Source organism: Centrocercus urophasianus, unplaced genomic scaffold, assembly GCF_019232065.1.
Source record: "Centrocercus urophasianus isolate 14NV4802_14NV808 unplaced genomic scaffold, USGS_Curo_1.0 seq_5, whole genome shotgun sequence".
In the NCBI taxonomy this organism is placed as follows: domain Eukaryota; kingdom Metazoa; phylum Chordata; class Aves; order Galliformes; family Phasianidae; genus Centrocercus; species Centrocercus urophasianus.
In genome coordinates, this window is record NW_024885088.1 from 3,566,098 (window position 1) to 3,586,358 (window position 20,261).

At 36.1% G+C, this 20,261-nt stretch overlaps 1 protein-coding gene across 2 annotated transcripts in view; it reads left to right on the plus strand.

Moving 5' to 3' along the window:
- ARNTL2 (aryl hydrocarbon receptor nuclear translocator like 2) overlaps positions 1 to 14,591 on the plus strand; it is a 38,245-nt gene extending 23,654 nt beyond the window's left edge. Inside the window, exons 8-17 of one of the 2 annotated variants that reach the window (XM_042834919.1) lie at positions 103 to 220; positions 1,029 to 1,172; positions 2,820 to 3,060; positions 4,073 to 4,179; positions 4,836 to 4,986; positions 6,163 to 6,218; positions 6,971 to 7,079; positions 10,056 to 10,143; positions 11,882 to 11,990; positions 12,476 to 14,591. In XM_042834919.1, coding sequence (XP_042690853.1) covers positions 103 to 220; positions 1,029 to 1,172; positions 2,820 to 3,060; positions 4,073 to 4,179; positions 4,836 to 4,986; positions 6,163 to 6,218; positions 6,971 to 7,079; positions 10,056 to 10,143; positions 11,882 to 11,990; positions 12,476 to 12,609 — 1,257 coding nt within the window. In that variant the 3' untranslated portion in view covers positions 12,610 to 14,591. The remainder of the gene's footprint in view (positions 1 to 102; positions 221 to 1,028; positions 1,173 to 2,819; positions 3,061 to 4,072; positions 4,180 to 4,835; positions 4,987 to 6,162; positions 6,219 to 6,970; positions 7,080 to 10,055; positions 10,144 to 11,881; positions 11,991 to 12,475) is intronic. The other variant, XM_042834921.1, reaches the window with a different exon arrangement.
- Positions 14,592 to 20,261: the final 5,670 nt, after the last annotated feature.

Below are 20,261 nucleotides of genomic sequence, written 5' to 3' on the forward strand. Positions count from 1 at the left end.
TGTTGTTTTTTTTCCAGTAGTGCAGAATGTTGTTTTTCTGAGGTCTGTAATATGTAGTGTCCTGTTGTAAAACAGTGAGGTTCTTTTTTGTTTTTTTAATAGGCCAGTTTAATTGGACAAAGTTTGTTTGATTACTTGCATCCAAAAGATGTTGCCAAGGTTAAGGAACAGCTTTCATCTTCAGATATCTCTCCCAGAGAAAAGCTTGTAGATGGCAAAAGTAAGTCGTATTTGAACGCACTCAGATTTCTTTTTTCTTTTTAAAAAGATGTTAATGAAGTCAGTTCTTATGTAAAAAATAATTGTGTGCATGGGTATACAACCTTGAAATATAATTTCTATGAAAAAACATGTTTCAGTGCTCATCTGCTGCTTATAATTCACTTGCAGTTTAAAAATTAGCACAGAAAAGAACTTATTCTAGGTAATAAGAGTGATTGAATTTAGCATTGTTGAACATTTACCAAGTTGTAGTCTGACATTCTTCCTACCAGGCATACTACTTTTTTTTCTTGTATTTGATAGGTCTTGTCAATACAAAAGACCTGATGTAGTCGAGCATGGAATAAAATACTACAGTATCAAGAATCACTGTCTTCTCTGAAAATGCTAAGTGTCGATTCTAATTTAACCAAATCTATTTACAGTTATTTCTGATATGAAAAGCATTATGTACTCTGCAGCTAATAACTATTGTATAGCTGGCTTTTATAGGCATCTTTGCACTTCCTCTGTGTACAAACAGGAGTTGAAAGTTGGTAAAGTGTATTTATTACAGTATGATTCAAAATGTTAAGTATAGCTTAAATTCAGTTTTGTAGTTCTTTCAAAATTTGGAATCTGTGTGGCAGCCACGTTTTCTTTGCCTTGTTTAAAGTTATTAGACATTTTTTCTTTTGTAATTGTAAGGACAAAATTTAGGTAACTGAACAGTAAGGAGAACATATGAGAAACTGGAGCCTTGGACTCAGCAGTTTTATTCTTGGATTTTTTTGTTTTCTTTAACTACTTTACTAAATTTTTGTAAGCTGGCTTGCAAGTACATACAGATTTTCAAGCTGGACCAGCTCGACTGAATTCTGGTGCTCGACGTTCCTTCTTCTGTCGGATAAAATGTAGTAGGACCACAGTCAAAGAAGAAAAGGAGTGCTTACCCAACCCAAAGAAGAAAGGTATTCAAACAGTGTAGCTGAAATGGGGGCTTTCAGTCTTGAAATTCAGTATATTTATGTTCCAAGCCAGTAGTGTGACCTTTCTAATTTCACTGATTTCACATAGTAGCTGTAGAGAAGTGTGTACTACAGACCTGTTCTGAAAAACAGTCTAATTGTCCTCTTTCTCCTCCCTGTTCACTCCTGAGAAGAGGAAGGGAGGAAGGAACCTGGGTTGCATTGTTGGTTTAGGAGGCACGATCTGTTCTAGTCAAATTTTTGAAAGCACTGGAGCAGATCAGAAGAGTTAAACTAAATAACATTTGTCTTGAAGATAACTATATGAATAAGGCCTGCAAAATCTGCTGTTTTGGAGGAAAAAAAGCAAGTAAAAACTTTATCTGATTTATATTTTGTATTGTGTGTACTTACAAATTATTTTTTTAACAGTAAAGTTAATTTATCAGTGTAATTCCAGTGTTTTTTCCAATATCTTTAATTTAGTTCATAGTTTTAATTTAGTTTGGTATGCCTGTAGAGCAGTATGTTCTTGTCAAGTTTTCAGTGAATGAATCTTTTTACAAATGTAATTTCCAGCTTTTGGTTAATATCTTGGCATTGATTTTTGGAGGGAAAAAAAAAAAAAAAAAAAACCCTGCAGAAATTGTTATGGATCTTGAAGGAATCTTCCTATTTCTTTTATTTCAATGTAACCTGCTGCTGTTGAGATATGACATACAAGAATACATTCTAAAATGGATCTGTTGTTGTAAGTCAGAGGAATTCTATCTCTCTTGATGTGTCAGCTAACTGGGTGAGATAAGAATTTAGCTCTTAGAAACATGCTTTCAGGCAAGCAGTTTTCAGAGAGATCACATTAAAAATTTGGAAAACTGGCAGTCACAGTAGGATTACTCAATTTTTCATTTTACAAAGTTGATTGATGTTTTCCATAGCTAGCAGTTAATGCAGTCAAATCTGTGTAAGTCATAATTTGGTAAAATGTTAAGATTACTTCGCCAAGCTTGGGGGAAGATAGGGTTTATAGGATACATCTCTGTGGATGTTGAGGTTATTGGGATATTGTAGAAGTCAAAAAGTTTCTACCAGTCACAGAAATGAATGATAGTGTATGCTTCACTTAAATATCTTTAGTATTTGTGTTTTTGTAAAAATTGAGGACTTCAGAAGTCTGAGATAAATACAAAGTAGTCTCAGTTATTTTGGTTTGCTCTCTTTGTTGATTGTTTTAGTAATGGCAGTAAAAATGTTAAAACCATAGTATTTGCATAAGATAAATTAGTTTGGAAGCTACAGAATGCTTATTTAGTTTATTTTGATGTATGGCACATAAAAAAATGTGAAGGAGAAACAGTGGGTTACTATGCTGTTGTTTTGTTATTGTTTTTTTTTCTGTGATACTGCACTGTCAACTCCTATACTTTATCTTCTTAAATCTTGCATAGGGTTAGAAGCACTCTATTCAGGTAAAAATATACAGCCAAAATTAAGTAGTAAAAAATTGACTTAAGAACACACTGTAACATTATCCATAGCCTTCTACAGTTGTTGTAAGAATGCATAAAATATGATTGTTGGTCTTATGGTGAAAGACTTTTAAAAATTATATTTTGAACCATAGCTGCTTAATTTCTTTCTTTTTAATAGATCACAGGAAGTATTGTACCATTCACTGTACTGGGTATATGAAGAACTGGCCTCCTAGTGAGGTGGGAGTAGAAGAGGAAAATGATGTAGAAAAGAACAGTAGTAACTTTAACTGTCTTGTTGCAATTGGGAGGTTACACCCTTACATCGTTCCACAAAAGAGTGGAGAGATAAAAGTCAAAGCGACAGAATTTGTTACACGATTTGCCATGGATGGAAAATTTGTCTATGTAGATCAGCGGTAAGAGTTTTCTTCTTTAACAGAAAGAAAATGGCATGGCTTGGTTAGGTTTTGTAAACTTTTCTGTCAGAAAGGACTGCAATTTCTTAAGCAGGTTAGAATTTCTAGACGCTGTACACATGAAGAGCCTTGTCATGAATCTGAGTCCTTGGACTTCAGTTTGCTAAACGTAAAATATAATGTAGCAAAATAAGTGCTTTGTCCTTTAGGGAAGTGTAGGCTCCCAAGATGAAAATGCATTGTAACATACTCTTATATACTTAAATATTTATAATAACAAATTTCAAGACAGAGTGACATAGCTATACGTATGAGTTATATTTGTTTGTAAGTTGCACTGATAGAGAAGTAATAAGCCCTTCACCGAAAATGACTGCTTATTTATATTGTAATGTTTGGAGCAAATACATTATATTAAATGAGTTACAAAGTTATTTCACTGGAATTGTAAGGCAAGTTCCTATTTTCTGAACTTCTCTAATATAGATTTTTGTTTGTCATACAGTCTGTTACCACTTCACATTTTGAATTTCATTATTGTCACCAGAAGACTTTTATTGCTTTCAGCCATCTCATCTCATATCTACAAGTGTTAGTTTAAACTTATTCCTAAATATAGCAGAGCAAAATTTAACTATTAATTTTTTAAATGACTCATCGTGTGGGTTTGGTACTTTGAATGCCTAATTGGAAGAGCTGATAGTCATATATACTTTGTGTCCATTTAAATTGTGCATACAAATGGTTTGCATATTTAAACACTGTTATTTTGTCTTTGAATTGATACTCTTACACAATCTTGTTCTCCTGTATTATTCATTGCAAACAGATCCAAGGTAAACTGCAGTTGATATATGCTATTGTTTTAGAGCTATGCTAATACCATTTTATCAGACACAAACGTAAGCATCTATTTCTTTAGATATTCATTTTGTGCCTTATCTGATACTTGAGAAAGCAAGCATTACAATTGTTTGAATCCACCGCAGTTCATTTTTTTTATTTCTAACAGTGCAACAGCAATTTTAGGGTATCTGCCACAAGAGCTTCTAGGAACTTCTTGTTACGAGTACTGCCATCAAGATGATCACAATCATCTAGCTGAAAAACATAAAGAAGGTATAAAATGATTGGTTCTCCCAGGCTATGTACAACTACATGTAATTGCTGTGTGAAAACAGTGCACATCAAAAAATCAGAAGCTGGGAATTAATGAAGTTAGACAATCTTAACATTGTCCCTTTCTATGTCTATGTTAAGACATGCCTTCATCAAGTGTGCTTTAAAATCAGGGAGTTTCCTTCTCTGTTGTCAAGGATCTTGTCAAGACAAGATCCTTGTCCTCTGTTGTCTTGGATCTTGGTGCAGTGCTTTAATTGCTGGGCAATAATGCCTCTTTCAACTCTGTGCTTCAATTTTCTTTTTAAGAATAAAGGAGTCCTGAAGACCAAACATGCCTAATAGAATTAGAATAGAATAGTAATTGAAGACACCATTGATGAAAGGTCACCAAATCAAGAGTCTCCCTATTAGTTGTCTGCAGAAACTTAGTACATGGGGTCTCATTTAAGATTAGTAGCACTGTTAAAACAGTAGTTTAATTTTATAAAGGTCTTATCTTGAACATTTTTCTGGCATTTAGTTTGAACTTCTGGTCATCAAAAACATTTTGTTTTTATGGTACCACAAAACAGATCTATTTTTTTTTTTTTTTTAGCTCAACTCTGTCCTTGGAAGTATGAATATAGTGATTGTAATTCCTCTTTCTTATCTAGTGTTGCAGAATAAAGAAAAAGTATTTACAAATTCCTACAAATTTAGAGCAAAAGATGGAAGTTTTATTACTTTAAAGAGTCAGTGGTTTAGTTTCATGAATCCGTGGACCAAAGAACTGGAGTACATTGTATCAAACAACACTGTAGTATTGTAAGTAATTCATTATGTGATCCCCTATGTTAGTTTTTGTCTTAATTACAGTTAGCATTAATAGAAAACAACCTATTTAAGAAGCAGAACGGGATTAGGAAATACCAACAGTGCATAAAGAGGTTGATCAACGTGGAAGAACATTTGACATTTGATTTGCACCAGTTGATTTTTATTTCAGCCTCAGGTCATGGATTGAACTATGAAAACTGTGCAATATACCAGTTGAAAAATTAGAGGAAAGAGTTTCTTATTAAAGGAAGAACTATCTTTTAGGAAAATAAGTACAAATAAATGGAAAAGTGGCATTATTTTTTTTCCTTCAGAGCTTTTAAGTCTGCGTGTGTTAGACTAAGGAGAAGCATAATTGATAGATTGTAGGAAATGTAAGGCAGGACAAAAAGATGCTCTCCAAATTGCAAGGCAGCTGCCCTCAAGACATTAAATGAACTGTTGGAGTGTGTGTTTCATTCTTACTTTGTTACATTTTATTCCTTGTGCCTTGCAATGGAATGATAACTTGGATTGTTCCAAAGGTACTGAGCATCTTTCTCAACAACTTTGGTTTTTGGAGGGGGAGGAGGGTGATTTTTTTTTTTTTTCCAGCAGACAAAGTGGTCTGGGGGCCTTTTACCCACGCTGTAGTTGGTTTGAGTCTTAAGCCAACATCACCTGTCTATTTTGCCCTTGTCCTTTTTCCCCAACAAGACAAAGAGCAGTTAAAGCAGTCTGTGCTGCCAACAGGCAAAGGCCACTTTTGCCTGCCCTGGAGATCCAGGCATCTGCAGCTAGAGGAGGGGAGGTAGGCAGCAGCTGCTAGCAGAAAGTAGCTGCTGATCTGTTCTATTAGCAGCTGTTTCTGATTAATGGCTCTCCCTCCTATAAGTAGAAATGGCAGTCTTACTCTCATCATGTGACATAGACAACTATATTGGCCTTAGTTATTGATTTTGGGAGTGAGTGTAAATGAGCATTTAATTCAGTGCTTCAGAGATAAAAGTAGAAAGGATTTAACACTGAGATGTGTAAGGAATATCTCATTTTGTTACTGGATTCAGCATGTTAGATCTTCTTTGTAAAGCACTGACTGTAATAATATAGAAATAGAATGGATTTCACCATTGAAAATGTTTCTGATTTGTTTGTTTGTTTGATGCTTTTTCATTTAAATCTTAGAGGTCACAATGAGTCTGCTGAAGAACAGGTCTCCTATGGTTCCCAGCCTGCAGAAGGCAAGTGTTGCTTCTTAAAGTTATTGTAGTTGTATCTCCTGATCAATCCATGAAACTTTAGGTTTAATCAATCCAGGATTTTTTTTCATGGTAAGTTATTGTACAAGGGAAAATAATTTTAAAGGTAATTCTAATGAGGTAATTTTAAAAGTGATTCCATTTAGTTACAGCATTCTAATTCATGTAATTCAAGTAACTATGATCAGAAAGGCTTGCAGCATATCTTTTTTCTCTAGTAACTCTTGACTTGGTTTTTGTTTGATAGGACGCAATGCTTCTATCACAGTCTCTTCATGCTTTTTCTGGTTTTCTGCAGAAATACAGGTGCACTGAGTTTAGCTACAGAATAAAGGGTAGCAGATATATATAGATATATATTGTTAACAATTCTCTGCTGTGCATAAGTTCTGATATCTATGTGGTTTTCTTTTATCTTGCTATAAAGTTTTATGTTTGTGAAAATCCAGTATTTTTTTCCTCATTCTTTTTGAATTGTCTGAGTATAGAGGTGATAATGATTAAAGCTAGTAATTACATTGCTGAAGATCATCAGTTTTCAAATTAATTTTATTCACTTATCTTTGTATTTCAAATAAGATAGCGATTCCTATAGGGTTGCTGTTCTATAGAATTTTATTTCTGACAGTAAGAGAGTAGAACAAAAACTGCTTTAAAATGAATCCTCAAGGTGATTGTTCCTCACTGAATAATGAAACTGCTACAAACTTAAGATTTTATTTTATTAACTGTAGGTGCTGTAAAACAGTCTTTAGTGAGTGTACCTGGAATGTCCTCTGGAACAGTTCTTGGTGCTGGAAGTATAGGAACTGAAATTGCAAATGAAATATTAGAATTACAAAGGTAATAAACACTTAATATCATATTTTAGGGGTTTTTTTTTTTTTTAGGTAGGGTTTTAAGTAAAGATGGAGAAGGGGGATATGTGTTTATAGGGGGACTGTTCAAGTTTCATTTTTATTGCATACATTAAATGTGTTTTGGTTGAGCAGTGGCATTGTATGATACAAATTATAAGCTAACGTAGATCTCATGTATGGCCATATACATCACTGGTCTTGATAAATAATTTTGTTCCAGAGATGCAATAATGGAAGAATTATGTAACTACATCTTCAGAAGTATTACTGTAAGGCTCCTTTGTTTGAAATTGAAGTGAGTAGATAAAACATTAGGGAATGGAAATTTATTTGCCTGTGAGTGGTGCTTATATTTTTCTGATAGATTCACTCTGCAAACAGATATTTCCTTGAAACAGTGAAGTGCTTTCATAGCCTGTATTGTCCCTTCCTGATTGTCCTGAACACAGACTAAAGTAATAGCTCAATTGCTCCCCTGTTGCCAGCTGTAGTTTTAAAAAAATATGACTGCACCATTTTAAATTGAAATTCATGCCAGATTCAAGCTGTTAATTAAAGACTCAGCCTTTTAAAACTAACTTGTTTCACAGCGTACCAAATAAATTACAAAGGAAGAAACACAATTTTAATGTGAATATATTCTGTATCTTTTGTATTTTGCATCCACTTTGGTGCCAGGTTTTGTTTATAGACAAAGAGGTTTTTAATATCAATTTGCACTATATCAGCACTTGTTATTTAAGAACATTGTTAGAAAGTCTTTGAGCTGGCTAATTCCAGGGGATCCACATGCACAGCTCTTTCAGGAATCAAGGCTTCATCAGAAGTTCTAACCACTTTTGTCAAGGTCAGATCTAGCATAACAGAACAATCATCTTATCAAGATAGGACCAGTCATCCAAATGGTAGCTTTGGCTAATGAAGCCATCCCTCTGACTTTAGGTCATTTATTCCCAGATCCAGGTAAAGAAAAACGAAGAAGTTGTTTATATTTTCAAATGCAATGTATTCCAAGATCCCATGTAATTTTTTCCAGCAGCGCATTTGCAACCATGCCTAAGGACTGCAATAATATTAAAACTCCCAGTAAGAAGTATACCGGTTTTGCAAACTGTGGTAGAGCTGTAAGGAATAGTTTAATAAGCCACAGTTTGCAAAATAGCACACCAAGCCATCTTAGACTTTAGTAGATGTCCAACTTGTCAGCTTGTCTGTGAGAATGTTATGGGAGGCAGTGTTAAAAATTCACTGAAGTCAAATCTTCCACTAGTAATGCCTTTATTCCACCAAGCTAGTCACCTTACTGCAAAAGGCTGTCAGATTGTTTAGGCGTAGTTGGCTCTTCTGCACACTGAATTGCATGATTACGTATTATCTCCTTGTAACGTGATTCTCTTCTCAGCTGTCTTTTCATCAAAACACAATATTTTATTGTCTGAAACAGTGAAAACCATGGCCAGATCTTAAAAATGTGATGAGTCACAGTGGTTGATTTTTTTTGACTCTGTTTCCCGTAGTTTGGAATCCCTTTCCAGCAGTGAAGTCATGTCCCTTTTCTAGAACAGCCAAATTGCACCGTTCCTTTTGAATGAAATGAAGGAAGGAATAATTGCATCAGAAGTGACAGGATGAAAGGATTGCTATTAAAACAAAAAAAAATCCATCTGCAGCGTGTTGATAGGTTGCTGACATTATCCATAAAGGAGGAGGAAAAGTACTGACAAAAAATTCCAATTGATACCTTTGGCATCAAAGAGAAAATATTACACTTTAGTAATACCATTCTTAACGTCTTCCCATCAGTACCATTTCTAAAGACAAAGAGCCGTTCTATCAAATTTTTTGAAGACCAAAATAAATTGGCAGAAGTTCTCATCTCTGATGGTAAATGTCCAGGCCTGAGCATAGAGCTTATCTTGACGCTTACTCTAGAGCTTCTAACATTAGATATTCTTGATTTAGATCCCCTGACTTTTGAAAATGCTCAACCACGTGAACAAAGTTAGACAAAAGAAGTTCACTCCAGCTCTTTTTTATTAAATAATTATGTGACTACAGACATAATCCGATAGAATGCTAATAATACCTGAATTTCCTCTCTCGTTTTTTAATGTCCATGAGACACAGATGACTTCAGAACTGTGCATTAAGCATGACCAAGTTAATAAGAACATCAGAGCTATATCTACACCTCTATTTATGAGCATATTTGAATTGGTTTAGCATCTGAGGACGCTTTAGTCACAGCAATACTAAAAGTTATTCAGTCTGGATTTAGAGACATCAGTGCAGCTTACCAAATTGCACTGGATTTTGGAATGCAGGGGTCTAATAAATATTCTGCTCAAGCAGCTACACTTACTTTAGGTAGGCTGTTTATTCACTCGTTTCCCACCTTTCTTCCTTTACCACTGAGGATGTGATGTAAATTGGAGCATTCAGAGTGCTGCACTTCTATAGCCTTGTCCCTTGGGAGTCAGGAAGAGCAGGTGGAGAGGGAACAAAGACCCAAAAGGCCCTGGTACAACATTTCCAATGTTATATTCATGTCTGGCATGTTTGGTAAGGGAGGATGAGAGGATGTGTTGTTAGTTTTCCCTGCACCATTTAGCAGAACTTGCTTACGTTGTCTATATTTGAGTATTTAAAAAATACTTATTTATTCCAGTATGTGTAAATGAATACTCTCTGGTCTGTCAGTGTTGATGACTGAAGAAAAAAGAGAAGCATGCTCAATTAAGACCAGTGGACTTTAATCATCTCTTGTGCTTTTTGCTTTATCGAAACTAGAGCAAGAGAATTTAAAGTCTTCAGGAGAATTTAGAACAACGTCTTGGTTTAGCTGGCTCATATTTCATCACTGGCGAGGACAGATCTGGCAGGTTCTGCAGCAGGCTGTTTTTCATTTCATGATCAGTGTGACTTGGTAAATTGGTAAATCATGTACATATAATTTTAGGTTACATTCTTCACCACCTGGGGAGTTAAGTCCATCACATCTCTTGAGAAAGTCACCGTCTCCAGCTTTAACCGTAAACTGCAGCAATGTGAGTATATCACCGTCTGTGAAAAAATGAGAGGTTACTGTCAAAAAAGCCCATGTTTAGGCCAGTTACTCTGGCATGTTTTTGTGAGAGAATGTGTTAGGTATTGCCAGTTTCATGGCAGCTATTAAAATTTATATTGTAAGACCCATGAAAGCAGCAGAAATGCCAACCTTAGTTACTGGGACATCACTTCAAGCGTCAAAGGGCCATTTTCTGAAGCTAAGAGGACTGCAGTCACTATTCAGTTACTAGGATCTTTGCTGAAACTATATGGCATGTTTAATTTGATGAATGTGATTCACATAATAAGGACTCTTCTGAACTTTGTATTGCCTTAAAAGATAAGGCAAGATAAGTGGTCATCAAAGAGTAAAAGTGTTTCTTACCTGCTTGAGTTCAGATTGACAGCCCAAGTTAAACAGCAGTTCTTGCTTTTTCTCAAACATTTTTTCTCTACTTTAATCTTTGTGTCCCTGAAGACCCCTTTAAAGGTGCATGCTGTGTTCCTAGTTCTCGAATGTTTAAAAATTTTACTTAGAAGGTACTTCAGTGGTCTTCTGAAAAAATAGATAGAGTCCATTGTTCTGTTAATCTATTAGAGTTACTGGCTAAAGCTATGAATGAAATATTTATTTACCTAAGTGTATTGTGTATCATTGTTAGTATATGCTGCACTATATGAACAAACATCTACACTTCTTTGAATGTAAATTTCTTTCCATTTAAAGCCAGTCTATCCTTCCATTGCTCTTTCAGTGCATAACAATACTGTTCTGTACAAGGGATTGTTTTGGCTTTCTCTTTTTTTTTTTTTTTATGATGCTCTGTTTACCCCTTCCCTACTTCAGGTCTGTCTTCCTAAGAGTTAGTTGACATACATGTACTGAACTTTTTCTGGCATGCAGCATCACATCAGAAGGATAACTTAGTTGTATTCATTGCAGATGTTCTTTTGTTCTGTGCTGTTTGTTTTAAAATGCTTTGGTAAAGCATTTCAACTTAATTATAATTTCCTAAAGGGCTATACACAAGACAGGCAACCCAAGAGATCTGTTCTGCTAAATTTTATACATGTCCTATGTGAAAAAAAAGGAAAGATATATTTTTTGCTGGTATATTTGTGTTTGGATGACTTCCACCATCCCTATGGTAACAAGATGCAAATTAATAATAGAAAATACTCAAGTTCATGATTCATATAGCATGGTGCATATAACATATAGAAGGTATGCGGGTTTTTATCTTTAAGCAGGAACGTGTCAATATTGACATAGATTGATGTCACTGGGAATTTGTAGTTTACGGTTCTAGACACGGAAATTGTATGCTAGAGCATCTTGTTGTGCTGGATTTATTTACTGATTGTTCAGTTAAGCACACAATAGGGCAGATGCCAAAACTGTGAAGTACCTTTGAGAGATATGTAAGTATCACCTTTTGTTAAGCAAAGGCCAAGGTAGTGTGTACTCTAGTTTAAAAAACAAAAACAAACAAACAAAAAAACACAATGATAATAAAAAATTAAATAAAAAAATAAAGAAATAAAAGATTTTAATATGCAATGGGTCTGCCTTGATGCATATCTTTTATTAACTCTTACTTAGTTTTTTACGCTTTGGCAGCTATTTACATTATTTAATAATGGTATTTTAATTTTAATAATATGTAACTACTGCTTCAGTAATGTAATAATTATGGTTAAATTTAGTATTTAATTCTACTACTTCTGTTCTTTCAGGTGCCGAATAAAGAGTTGATTCAGTTATGTCCTTCAGAAGCAGAAGTTCTGGAGACTTCAGAACAAAACCAAGGTGCTATTCCGTTTCCCAGTAATGAGCCCCTCCTTGGTAAGATTTACTTCTCTTTGGCTGTAGGAGAAGACATTTATAATAGTTCTGTATTTTTCAGTGCACTAGTATACAACCATGTAGAAATTATAAAATTTCAAGAGAGTTCAGAATCTGTCTTAAGATGAGGGGACTCTTAATAGAGATCCCCTTGTCTTATAGCTCTCCTCCAGTTGAGGTATGATCTTCAAGTAAGGATTTGAAAGAGCATTCACTCAAGGTAGGCAAGGCAACATAGTAGGAAGCACCTTTCTGCTTCCGTGGCATGAACTTCACTGCATGGATAAAGAGTTTCAGTAGCTAGTCTTTGACTGTCTGCATACAGCCATTACTTCTTTTTTTTTTTTTTTTTTTTTTTTGAGCATTTACTGTACACGTTTGCCTGAACTTCAGAGAAAGATGCTGTTTAAAAACAAATCTGTTGAGAGAGTTGCCATATTATTCGTGCTTTGTACCGCAAACATAAATGTTTCAATAATTTTTAGGTGGTAATTCTCAGCTGGACTTTGCAATATGTGAAAATGATGACACTGCCATGACTGCTCTTATGAATTACTTGGAGGCCGATGGAGGACTTGGGGATCCAGCTGAACTCAGTGATATACAATGGGCTCTCTAGTTCTCGTTTTTGGAATGAGAAGGAATTTAAAATCCTTAATGCACAACAACCGAACATCCTCAGTACTGTATTTTTTTAAATGTTTCATTTGAATTCCTATGTACTATCAATATATTTTTAAAGACTGAAGCCTTGTTCACGGAGAGACAGTTTCTGCTGCAACTATGGAAAAATGCAATATTTTTTTTTTCCATGATGGCAACTTTGCAATTTTAATACTGAACTATCTGTAACTGGAATGCTTATATTTTTTCTAAGAAGCTTTAACCAAAAGGTACTGTACAATATACAGAAATATTTTTCTTAGTTTTAACACTTAAACTTTTATTTATTTTTTGCTTCAAATGGGACAACGTTGATTATCTATGTCGCTTTCTCTAGAACCTAGTGTACTTAGAGTCTAAAAATATTTATAACTATAACATTTCAATGTAACTCTGATATGCACACACTACAGTTTTAAAATCAGGTATCGTAATTCCTACATAATGCAGTTTTTGATTCCTTGTTCTTTTCAAAAATGCAATTTTTGTAGTCAAAAGTGAAAACGAAGCGTACGCTTCTGGGATCATGGGTTATAATTAGATGGTCTTACCAATCAGAAGAGAAGGTTTTAAGAAGAATCCTTTTGGTCATTTCTCCAGTACACAAACTGAGAAATGGCAAGGGTATGAGGAAAGAGAAACAAAATCATAGTTGCTACGTTGTATTATTTCTGATGTATTATTAGAGGGACAGCGCTTACAACCTAAGAAAAATAATGCTATACCTGTAATAAAGCATTTTGGTTTTATCGCAGATTATTTACTGACTAGAGAAGTTTGGATAGATTGTCTTAGTTCCAGAATGAGGATAGCACTGTTAGTGGAAAAATGTTAAAATTCTGTTGTATCCTTTGTAGTATTTCTGTTCTGGGAGATTAGGGTGATTTTCTATTTCTGGAGTCTGTGACTTTTTAAAAGATTTGTGTAATGTAGTGCTATATAAAATGGTCTTCTTTTGAGAGACAGCTTTTCTAAGACCTGTATCCCAGTTACAGCAGATTACTCAAGAACATGGCATTTAATAGATTGCATTAAAACAATATAGCATAAATACATTAAAATTGATTTTTTATTTCTGATACCAAATGTATAGACAAGTTTGTGTGTGAATTATATATCATAAAAACATAGATTTTCTTAAAGTTTTTGTTTAAGTTCAGGTAATGAAAGGAAAGCACTGAAAGGCACTTGATATTTGTGCGTCTTTGTTCAATACAAATATGAGAACTTAAGCGTCGGCACCACCATAAGCACTGTCACATCTGTTTGAAGTTTAAAGGTGGGAGGCAGGTAGCCCTTCCAGATCTTACAGAGGCAGAATGAAGTGTGAACAAATAGATGGCTTCTCTCCAAGCAGCCGCCAGATGTCATGCTTCTACCGTAGGAAGCCACCTTTCCACGAATGAATACACAGTTTGTCAGCACTGACTTGCTATGCTTTGACAGAGCAGCTTTATATCTTACAGATGTGAATTCTTTCAGAAATGATGAATTTTTGGTGACATCTTGTCCGTGTTTTCTAGAATGGTTTGTTGGTTTAATTTTTTTTTTTCCTTTTTTATTGTCTGTAAGTATTTTGCACTGACCCAGCATGTGATTTCCTGCATTCACAGTTTCTTGAGGACCTGGGGCCAAAATTTACATGTTTTTTAGCTTTATTGGAATGAACTGTTTTGTTCCTTCACAGACAAATAATTTGGGGCTGTATCATGCAGCAAAGTGGGGAAAAAAGAGCAACAACACAGGTGTTTCCTAACAATTGTTAGACTTGTATTTGTACTAATAGTAAACTCAGAATTTAAAATTTTGCCATTGTGAAATGTATTTTCTCTTTTTTTTAATGATTTTGGCCATTAAGGTAAAAATAAATTCTAAATAAAACAAGAAGTACTGCAGCTGAGACAGAGAAATAAGTAAGTAAATGACTTTACAGCTATACAGAGTCTCTTCAGCGTGGTTTCTTTCTTCACTGATTAGTTTGAAAATGGTGCAGATGTTGTTATTGAAGGAATATACTAATTCTTTCACAAGATTTATGTGATCTTCCAGAGTTAATCCACTGTTTTGGAACGTTATTGCATTTCCCTGGAATTCCAGGAAGTAATCAGCTGGAAAGTTTCGTGTCACATAAGATTTTTCTGAAGGCAACCATTTTGTTCTCCATTCAAGATGAGAATAATTGTATTCTGCACAACTACGGAGAGGTTGTGGAGATATTTGTGGATCTTGGTTCTTACAGCTTAAAAGCTAAAAGCCATATTTCAGAATGGTGCTGTTAATAGATCCAAGGAAAGGTAAGTGGAGAGGTGAATGAACTGCTGAGGGACAGCTCGTGCTGCTGCACTACATTGTGTGTTCCAGAAGATTCATCTCGATTGCTCCTCTTTTCTGTGGCAGAGGGCTGTCATAATTAGGTTAAGAAACTTCCCATCTTCCTTGTGAGGAAGAGGTAGGCTTCCTCAGGCGTGTCAAGAGTTCTCATGTCCCTTTGAAGCAAAAAAGCAGTTTCACTAATACAGTTCATGTTTGTTTGTACAGCACTTTTTATATGAGGTCCTGGGGGACTGCTGCCAAGCTCTGTCAGTCTACTGTTTTTTTTCTTTTAAAGGACGTTTAAGGACCTAAGAGAGGTGCATGTATGTGTCAGCTTCTATTTTACTTCATTAAATGAGGGTAAGGGAAGTGAAGTAGCTCAGAATGTCTGATTTATTGAAGGATACATTTGCATGTATGGGCAGTTAGTACATACAATTTATCCTCCAGCTGTTCTTATGCCAAAAATTCTAGAAATAAATGCACAGTCTTCGGCAATCATAAAGGTTTGTAGGAAAAATCCTGCTTGTTGTTTGTTGCTGTGACACAGCTGGCCCTATTTGGGAGGGAGGTGTTTGCTTCCACAGCATTTGCCAGATCTCAGGAGTGCATGAGCTGACATCGGTGGTCTGTCCTGCAGCATCTAGAGAACTTTGGCACAACTGGGAGAAAATCAAGGAGTCAGTCTTCAGGGCTCTTCTGTAAATATAAAGTGTATCAATGTGTTGTGTTTCCAAAAAAAGACTGAAGAGAACAGCGGAACTTTGAATACTACAGCATTTCAGCTGATTTGTAGTGATTTTAAACCAATCTAACTTCAACAGCTGCTTCTTTCGTAAATCTTACAGGTGAGGCTAAACTGTAGAAGACTGGGGCTTTAATATTTATTAAAAAAAAAAAATTAGAATGAACTGATATAAATTCTTCAACCAGAGTGGTTCCATGTTTAGATTTTGTGTTGTCAGAATGGGATCAATAAGCAAATTGGTTTCTTAATTGCTCATACTTTGAGCACATCTGATTTGCCAGGCCTTTAAGAATACCTCTTTTGTGGGGACAGATAATGCTTGTGTTATCGTTATTAAAGGGATGCTAAATCTCTTGTTCTTCAAAACAAACAAACAACAAAAACAAAAAGCCCATGCCAAACCAGGCAGGTGAACTTAGCATTGTGTCAGCAAGATACAGTCACATGCTGAGCACTTGTGCTGAACAAATGAGTTGTGTAGGGCACAGGGCTGGCTGGACTTCATCCTGTGTGGGGCATGAGAGAAGCTGTGGTGGGTAGGGCTGCCCTATTCATGCAACAGCCATAGGCACGAGCCGACTCCTAAAGAAAATGAAGAATAGGAAAAGCACAGCAACAGTTTTAAGTGCTTTCAGCTTGGGGGATTTCCTCAGCTTCACTTGGGGTCTGTTTGGCAAACCCCACGGGATGCATTTCAAGTGTGTCTATTTGAACTAACTGCACTGAGCCTGTGGAAACATCCTTGCTATTGCAGGAAGAGCTGCTCGTATCTGTTTTGGCTCCTGTTAGCTTCATTTTTGGATACTAGTTCATTTTTGGGTCATTTCCTCTTGTTCTGGAAATGACAGCAAACAGTTGTGTCTCCTCTCCTGTCTCTGTGCTGTCTCTCTCATGACTTAGGGTTTTATGATAGTACCCCTTTATGAACCAACAGCTTTTAATCTTAAATCACAGTTCTTTGGAGATGTCTTGCTGTGGTTTATTACAATAATTACAGCAAGTTCATAGGTTGCCTTTGCAAAAAAAATGTGTATTTAGTTTGTTATAACCTTTGGGGCATTTTATATCCTTGTTCTGGAAGGAACATCGAGTTTCCAGTATAAAAACATGTGTTGTATATCTCAGAAATCAGAGGTCATTATTTCAGAGTTCTTACAGTTGCTCTGGTGGAAAGCCATGGGAAAGAGTCCAATGTCGAGAGAGTATGTAGATAAACAAAAAGATCAAATGAAGTGAAGATTCACATAGAGTTGCAGGAAACAAACAAAAAAAAAAGGCAGCAGACAGGACAACTACTTCCATAAATAATCTGAAATGTAATTTTCTACATGCTGCAGGCAAGGGGCGTGTATGGCTGGGGCTGTGGAATGGGATCTCAATGGCTGTGATAAAGCAAAGGAGGCTGGGTTGTTGGTTCTTCTGTCTCCATCTTGGTCATATTTAACCTTTATTTACTCATTCTGGTAAGCTTTTTTATCAGGATCACTTTAATGTTATTTCAGCTTTTGTTGATAAGCGTAAGGGGTAGTAACTTTAAAAATGCTGAAGAGGATTATTGGTAGCAGTCCGAGGGGAAAATGTTCTGAAGCACCAGGCTGGACTTTTTTCTCCAGTAGGAGTAAAAGGCAGCAGCTTCAGTTCACTGAATGCTCAAACCTATTGCACTCATCCATCCTCAGTCGCATTTTTGTAATTATTGATTTGGGGTTTCTGGGATGATCAGATAACAGAAACAGTGCCTGAAAAGAGCCAGGAGCTGAGCTGGTTGAAATTTGTGCTTATGGAGCAGTTTGTTAGTGTTACAAAGGGGACCCTTTTAGAAGGGGTGGGAAGTTACTGCTTCTGGCTCCCCGTCTTGCTGCCCTCAGCCTGGTGCTGGTGCCTTGCTTAGGACAGCCTTAACTCAGGGTTATAGGGAACAAGGTGCACAGAACTGAGATTTGCTGAGACATTTGCTAATCCTGATGACTGTTCCACTATAAAAAATGCAAAGTAACAGTTGTTCAGAGCTTGGAAGATAGAACTTCCAGTCTCTGAAATCACCCAGTAATGGGATTTTCATGGAGGGGAGTTTTTCATCATCACAGAACTTCTGACCTGTACTTGGTACTGCTAGCTCAATCTGCTTGTGTGTCGTGAAGTGATGTCACAGCTGCAGGGATTGGGCACGTGCTGTAGGGGATGATGGGGTTGTACTTTCCTCCTCAGTGATCAGATGTTAACAGCTAATTTTAACTGGGGCACTGCTATGCAAGAAAATTTGTGGGCACTTCTGCCTGTGGTTCAGTGAAATACGTGCAATCTTGTGTATGCCATTGGGTGGTAAAGCTGTTCCTTGCAGTGAAACAACCTGGGAGACTTCATGCATCCCTTGAAAGAGCTGTAATGAGCAGAGAGTTATTTGTTCTTTGTGACTTTGTTTCTTCTGAAAGTTGAGTTTCATTGAGAATGGAGACCCAAGCTTGTAAGGTTTTTACTTTGTCCAAAGTGGACTTCTGCATTTTCACTGATTTGTACTAGCAGCATCTGAATGCAAACTTGACTCCACAACAGTCAGTGAGTTTCTTTGCCTTTGGCTTCAGCATGACCAGGATCAATATTAAGACTAATTGCAGTGCGACTGTTAAAACTGAAGTTCTAAGAAGAAGAATTGGCTGGGCCTAAATCCTCTATATAGCCAGGCTTCTATTCTTTTGCTGCAGTCAATGTTGGATAGATATATGGACCTTATGTGTATAGATACATACGAGATATATAAATAGACATATACGTCTTTAATTCATGTAGCTGCAGGTGAGCTCATCATAGCAGAACTTTATCACTTGTAGATATAGTGGCCTATCTTTTAATGAGAGCAAACTTGGTAAATGTTGCTGTATTTCAGGAATTGGTAGAATGAAGCCTTGTGCAGCTGTTCATAGCTAAGAAGGGAAAATATATACAGTAATGTTCACGTCATGCACTCTACATTAGTGCCACAGTTAATCACCTGGAGAGCAAGTTCTGTCTAAAGGCAGGTAGCATATTTATGCCAAAATAACAAGCTCATGTTTCACATAACTTAGTTAACAGCAAAAATGTTCTTTGATATTTCTGCAGAGGATGCAGTGTGTTTCAGCTCTCTTGGGGTTGCGTGTCTCTTTATGGATACTTTTTAAATTGCATTTCAGCATCCTGCTGCAAGTTCATGTCCAAATCCAGTTAAAATATGCCAATACCAACTGTCCATTTACAAATTAAAGTAAAAGATTTTTAAAATCCCAGGCACAAAATATAGAGTCTTAATTATGTTTATTATCATCGCTCCCTCGTGATCTCAAGATGGTTGAACTTAATCATCAGCTGAAAAACTGCAGCCCTTGGTAGATTCTCAGGAGCTGTAAATAATAAGAGGTTCATTTTATGAGTATTACGTTTGGGACCTAAATTGACTGCATGTTTGATTTTCAGCTAGGAAAAGTATAACCCCTATTTTTATGCAAGTGCTTTAGAAATAGCTGCAGAGCGTGAAGAAATGCTGGGTCTTGTTGCTGTTGGCAGTTTGCTGGCTTTTAGTTTTGAGGAAGGTTTAGTTATTTCTGCAGAAGGATCCCTGCTTTAACAGCACTGCCAATTGTGTGATAGCACTGTGCTCTCTTGAGAGCAGGCTGCTTTGTATGGGGTACAGCACAAAGAGAATCCTGGATGTCACCTAATTATGAAGATAGTGGAGCTTCTGGGACTGACATAATTGGCTTGTCTTCCTCCACCTCACTTCAGGGCCAGCCTGGGCACTGCTGCACACCACTATTCAGAAGAGTCTAAACCTTGCCCCAAAGCTTCGTCTCACACGCATTTCTATGTAAGTAGCTTTCTTCACAGGCTCTATTCTAAATTAGCCACGTGTTTAAATAATGTTTAATGTCCATGTTTACATGTGGAACATGTAAGGTAGAATTAACTCCACAGATTAAATTGCCTCTTTGGTTGGTGGCTGAGTGGAAGTTTTAGCAGCCAAAAGAGGGGGGAAAAAAAAAAAAAGCCACTAAAAAAAAAAAAGAGAAAAAAATAGGAAAAAGAACCAAAACGGGTAAAGCCACAGGAAAAATAATTTAAAAGATAATAAAAATACTGTTTTAGCAAAGGCTGGACAGCGTCAGAGTTGCATTGAGATATTGGTAAAATTGGATTTTAAAATGACAGAAGTGATCTGCATCTCTATTTTAAACCTCACTAGATTTTCAGTGCAGCAACATTAGTTAAATTTTAGTTAAATGTCATAAATAAATGCTTACATTCATTAACATTAGAAAAGATATGAATAGCATTTTCTTGTGACCATGTTTCAGTAAACTGACAGATGACCACGTTCTTTGTGCATCAGAGACAACCTCGCTCAGAAGGCATTTGCTGAAACTTCAGAGCAAATGCAAACAGTAAGGAGTGGCTGAGCAGAGCCTCTAGTATGGAAATAGGAAACTTGGCAGAAGAACAAAACCAGGACAAACGTGAATTCAGACATGGTTTAGCTTAAGCAAAGCTGTACATAAATAGCTGTGAACTTTACC